The 6,029-nt window shown below is 35.7% G+C and overlaps 1 protein-coding gene across 1 annotated transcript; it reads left to right on the plus strand.

The window, feature by feature from the left end:
• The first annotated feature begins 5,182 nt into the window (after nucleotides 1-5,182).
• On the plus strand, nucleotides 5,183-5,608 carry LOC141702416 (uncharacterized). The gene has a single exon (XM_074506107.1). The coding sequence runs from the start codon at nucleotides 5,183-5,185 to the stop codon at nucleotides 5,606-5,608; it is 426 nt and encodes a 141-aa protein (XP_074362208.1).
• The last annotated feature ends 421 nt before the right edge of the window (nucleotides 5,609-6,029 follow it).

The raw sequence follows: 6,029 nt of genomic DNA on the forward strand, positions 1-6,029 counted from the left end.
GTAGCATGCTCTTCTTCTGAATTAATATTCACATCAACACCGATTATTGACAAATCATCATCAACACCGATTATTGAAATATTTGTGAGACTCTTTGGGATTGGTGAGAGGCGACTCAGAGAGAGGCTCCAGGCGTTTCGTAGAGCAGCTGCAGTGAGGATTGTTGAGGCTACACATGAGGACATCACCCCTGATTTCCTAGTGGAATGGGCTAAGTGGGTTTTAGAGGAGCTTGAGGAGATTGGAGGTCCAGACTTGCCATGAGTTAGAGATCCAGAGATACTGAGCAGTGTGGTGATGGTTATGTAGTATGTATAGTAGTGTGTAGTGTGTAGTGTGTATCAGTAGACTTTTGAGTTGTATTTATAGACTAGCTATGCTGACTAGTGAGTGGGTTTTTGTACCCTTTTGCTTTTACTTTCGAAGCGTCTTTACGCTTGTACTACCCAAAACTTTTGATCTATATATATCAGCACCTTTCCTTTCCGGTATTGTCATTCATTTTATTGCACCTATTTTATTACACCAGTTATACCCCTGTGATACCATGTGTCCTATTTTTCATAACTGTTTATATAGGCAACGAGTTGATGGAAGCTGATGAAGAGTCAAAGTTGCAAGCTGCAAAGGCACCACCATTGCGAGAAGATTCTTAGCACATATCGGGCGCTGCGCGAGGAATGATATCTACCTTCCTAGGTATATGTAAGACTAGCATGAAGGTGCGACTCTATTTGCAGATAAAACATCAAATTGCATTAGTGATCGTGAGTATAACGTCCAAGACGACGATGAGAATATCAAAGACGGTGACAGACGTCAGCATTGGGTTAGAGTTATGAGCAAAATGGTATACAACGGTACCTCAAGGTTATATCGACTAATAAATACGAACAGTTCAAGGAGAAGTAGAGAATATACCGAAGTGGAAAGACCCGTACATGGGCATTCCTTTAATTAGATATCTTATTAGTGAATCATAAAAATAGCAAGTAACTTATATAGTAATGACGACCAAATATTTGATTTCCAAAACTTTAAAATGAGATTTTGAAAAAGATTTTCTTAATCAACTTTTAGAAGACTTTTCCATAACATGAGTTTCATAATTTGGTTGTCGAATTACTACTTAAGTTCTTGTTATTATAAACATAAAATGACCTAAAGAGAAGAATGGATATAGACTCAGTGTTGTTAGTCCGAAGGATCAAGTAGACCCACCAACAGGGAGAAAGTTAAGAGTTGTCCTCTTCTAGTTGGATAGGTTGTAATGGTAAAAAGTCGAGTCGTCTTGTAATAGAAGAGTTAACCAGCTCTGCAGTTTGAGCCTCTATCATCAAACTTTCAGTTTTTAGTTCTTTAATCGCATCAGTACTCTCCTTAAAGCTCTTTTGCAGTTTCTTTAACAATTTGATACCTCACTTGTATGATTAGGTTGCACATCTACATTAGTTTAAAAAATTTGTAGATCTTCTTGTAGTGAAGGATATTGATATTGTTGTGGTGATGGTTGCTCTTCATAATATTGTTGTTGGTATTGATGTTGACCACGATAAGTAAAATTATGAACACTATTATCCATGTATGAGAAATTAGGTTGATCCACCCATTCTTGATCAAATGTACTAGAGTATTGATTGTACCTATATCCATCTTTAAAAGAATTCATTTGTCCAAACTGAGCATTTTGAGAATTGCAGATATTGTACGAGCATTCATAACCATAGTGACCCTGTACACCAGAAATTAAAAAAAGTTGTAAGATTTATGGGCCACTTGTGACATCTCATTGATACTCATTGGACACATAATTAATGGGCTCAATAGTATTCAGTGAGGCAATTATTTGAGTATTTGCCTCGACTAAGGAGGAGAGGTATGAAATCCTATAATCTTCATCCATTACAAACCTGACAACAATCAACAAAGCCAAAAAAATAGTGAAACTCGCCCCGTTCGGAACCAAAGTTCCAACGAGACAATAAAAATAATCTAAATAACCAAATTAAAAATCAATAGAAACTAGCTGTCTTCCAGGCAGTGGCACCAAAAATATGATATATTATTTTATATATACCACAAGCGCACGGTGTCTATTCTTAACAGATACTAGCAAGTACTGGTCGAATCCACAAGGAGACAGGTTTCAATTTCAACTCAGTTATTTCAAAAGAAAAGGAATTCTGTGAATAATATTTTACTAGCTAAAAACTAAAACTAAATTAACACTAAACTAATAGATTTTAAACAAAAAATTAAAAACCTAGGGCAATTAGGTCCACCATGCTCACACAATAATCGACTTCTAAGCTAAAGCCACTAAAATGGTTACACAACTAGAGTTTGTTAATCTCTCTCGAGTATTAACACTCTCGGAATATGCTTACACATTAACAACTTTTGGTTATTCAATTAATCAGACAATTAAAGAAATTTTAATCTCTCCCGAGCATTAACGCTCTTAAAAATCCAATAATGCTCCCACTCTTAAATTCAATTATGCTAATTGTATGTGTGCCTCTAGTGAGTAAAATATCTTGATCTATTACTCCTATTGTATTCAATTAATTTATGATATCGGCCGATTACACAAATTAATGATAAAACCTAATCAATTAGAATTAACCATAATAAATCGACCTACTGTGAAGATTATGCCAAGATTATAGTTCAAACATTGCTTCCCCTTAATGCCTAGAAACGACTACTCACTAATAATCATAAGAGTAAAAAAACTAAGACAATAAAGAAGCATAATTGAAATAATAAGAACACATAAGAAAATCAGATAAGAAAACTTGTAATATTCAATCTTGTCACGAGACCAAAATTTTTGGTTTCTTCTCTGTATATAAAACCCTAACTATTCATTCGTTTGTCTAATATGTATAAACTAATAATAAAATTTGTCATCTTCTAATATTAGAAGTATTTTATTATTCTAATCAAATTACAAATCAGAGTTCTAGACATCATAGGATTCTGTAATAAAAATTTGTCCCTGTCTATTCACTATAGTTTCTGGGCTGCTGTAACCGGATTCTCCTTACTGGACCGTGTCTGAATTAAATGGAATACTGAGGGCTTCGCGTGGACTGTATGATTATAAAAAAAGGACTTTTAGAACTGAAGTTACGGCCCAAACAGTATTTGCAGCCCGTGTTGTCCAGTATTACAATTTTTGTTCTATTTTCACTCCAAAATAGGACTTTTTGCTCCAAATCGTTCCAAGTCTAGAATTTCCTTGTAACCTACAATAAAAAACCAAAACCAATTTAATAAATATCCAAATCAGTCCAAAACATAATAAATATGAGGACAAAAATCATCTAATATATATATAAAAATATACTCTATCAAGTACGAATTTAGGGTCCTTCATATCAGTGTTCTCATTAAACTCTGATTGGATTTCAGCTTCATCACAGAAGGAAAAAGCCATCCTCTCTTCATCACTGTCGAACATCCCCTCTGAACTGACATCATCATCAACCTTTTTATTTATAACTCTTTTCTTTCATAATTTCTTCTGTCCAGCCTTTTTTCCACATTCATCAACAACCTCATCTCCACTATATACCCTATCTGCAATAACCTCTTCAAGCATATCTGAAATTGTCTGTTCAACATTGACTTTAACCTTCTCTATAACTTTCTTTTTTTACCTTTTATATTGTCATCCTAAGTAGGTTGACGTGAAGGAGGTCCATAAGCATCATCCATTACAACAAGGTTGTCCTCAGTGTTCTTAAAAAGGCCCTGCAACAACACACATGTGCATTTCAGTTTACATAAACTTCAAATAATATGATACATAAACAAATAATTGACTGCAAACAATTACCTAAGCATTTTGTATCTGACCCTTTTAGTCCTACAGGGGGATTTGGTGGAGGAACCCTTTTCTTCTTCCTTTTTATTGCTACTTCAACTTTACTCTCACTTGAAAGCTGATGTTATCTTTATTTTATTTTCTTCCTTCATCAACCTCCTCCTTATTATTATATGCTCTGTCATCCTCAATTATTCCATTATATAACATACCCTCTCCTATTTTTCATCTAAAAGTAGTTGGGTGAATGAAAAATCTTCATAATAACCATCAGAAATTAGCCTTCTTGTGGTGTACACAGTAAAACAGTGAGTGTAACATATCATATCTTCCATGACTAACACATGATCGATGTTTTCAATATGATTCAATCCCTTATCAAACGTCCCATCAGAATGCACCACCAAATGTCTACAGACCCTTTCAGTAACCCTAATTCACTAAGCATTGACTCGACATCTACTACACTTAGATTCTTAAGAGAGCAATTATCAAAATACGAGATCAGGCCACCATCACATTTCGCAAGTATTGCATCGAAATCCCCTTCATGAAATTTTTTGAGAGAAAACAAAATACTGCCCCTTATGAAACGAATATAAATGTGTAAACTAACAAAACAATAAAATAACTCATAGACACATGGAACATACTATAAAAAACCGCATAAACACATTGATCATACTATAAAATTACTCAAGAACACATGGTTGATATTATAAAACTAATCATGTGCATATTATATTACCAAGATCATGCATGCAATCAATATCAAAAAAATAAAACAAATGGAATTTCGGACCCATGAGGCAGTATAGGAGTTTCAATTGTCAGAAATTCCTTTCCATCCTCGATTATTTCGTGCCAATATTCTGTCGGAACTTCCCTCCACAGTACACTATCACCACCAACAACTCTTAAACGACCTTTCATCGGATTCTTTCTAATATTACAACCAGAATTAATTAGTAATTAAACGAGTTAGGGTTCTATATTTATTTGGAATTTGGGGGAATTACTGAATTGAGGTGAATTGAGGTGCGTGGGAAAATGATCGATTTCTTCAATCTCTAGACGTACATGATTGTTGTAAATCATGTACAATTTCTGATTTCACAGCTTCTAATTTCTGATGATATCTAGAGCCCATTCAAGAGTCCTCGCTGATTTTTTTTTAAGATATCATCCTTGCTCACACTGCTTGCACGTGTAAATGCACACAAGTGGACAGTTGATGAGAAACACGATCAGATTGTTCTTGCAGCCATATACCAAAGTATACCTGAAGACGTCTTACTATCGGTGGCTGAGAAGGAGACTGCAAGAGAGCCGTGAGAAGCGATAAAGACCATGTGCCAGGGTGCAGATCATGTGAAGAAATCAAAGATTCAAACTCTGAAGAGTGAGTTTGAAAACTTGAATATGAAAGAGACAGACCAGCTAGACGACTTTTGTATTAAAATAAACGGATTAGTGACAACTATCCGTGCTCTGGGTGAGGAGATTACAAAACGCTATATTTTGAAAAGACTGCTTCGTGCAATGCCAAACAAGTATCTACAAATTGTATCCACAATTGAACAATTTGGAGACCTTGAAAACATGACCGTGGAGGAGATAGTGGGCTCACTTGAAGCTCACAACGAACGAACCAGAAGCCAAAATGATAGTGATGGAGGAAAGCTACTACTCACAGAAGAGGAATGGTCGAGACGTGAAAACACGGGTGGTAAGTTACTACTGACAAGGGAAGAATGGATGAGTAAGACTAACTGAAATGGAGGATCATGGTCACAAAAGAATCGTGGCTCTTACTCTCGAGAAAGAAACAGTGGGTGTGGGGCTCGTGACAAGAGCATAGTTAAATGCTACAACTGTGGCATCTACAGCCATTTCGCCTCTGAGTGTCGTAAACCACGGAGAGACAGAGAAAAAAAATAGAGGTGAATATGACACAAGCTGAAGAAGATGAGCCAGCATTGTTTCACAGAATGTGACATCAAAGAAGACGGGATGGTCCTGTTAAACGAAGAGAAATTGAATCCAAAGCTTAGTGAAAAGAACGGGGAGAACAAAATGTCTCAAGTATGGTATCTCGATAATGGAGCAAGCCAACATATAACAGAACAAAGAGGAAAATTTAAAGAACTTGACGAAAAGATCACAGGACAAGTACGGTTTGGTGATGGCTCCACTG

The sequence above is a fragment of the Apium graveolens genome, unplaced genomic scaffold (genome assembly GCF_009905375.1).
Source record: "Apium graveolens cultivar Ventura unplaced genomic scaffold, ASM990537v1 ctg5031, whole genome shotgun sequence".
NCBI lineage: Eukaryota > Viridiplantae > Streptophyta > Magnoliopsida > Apiales > Apiaceae > Apium > Apium graveolens.

What these genes read in the sequence shown, in the direction of transcription:
- LOC141702416 (XM_074506107.1), top strand. Translation starts at nt 5,183, where the DNA reads ATGTGCCAGGGTGCAGATCATGTGAAGAAATCAAAGATTCAAACTCTG.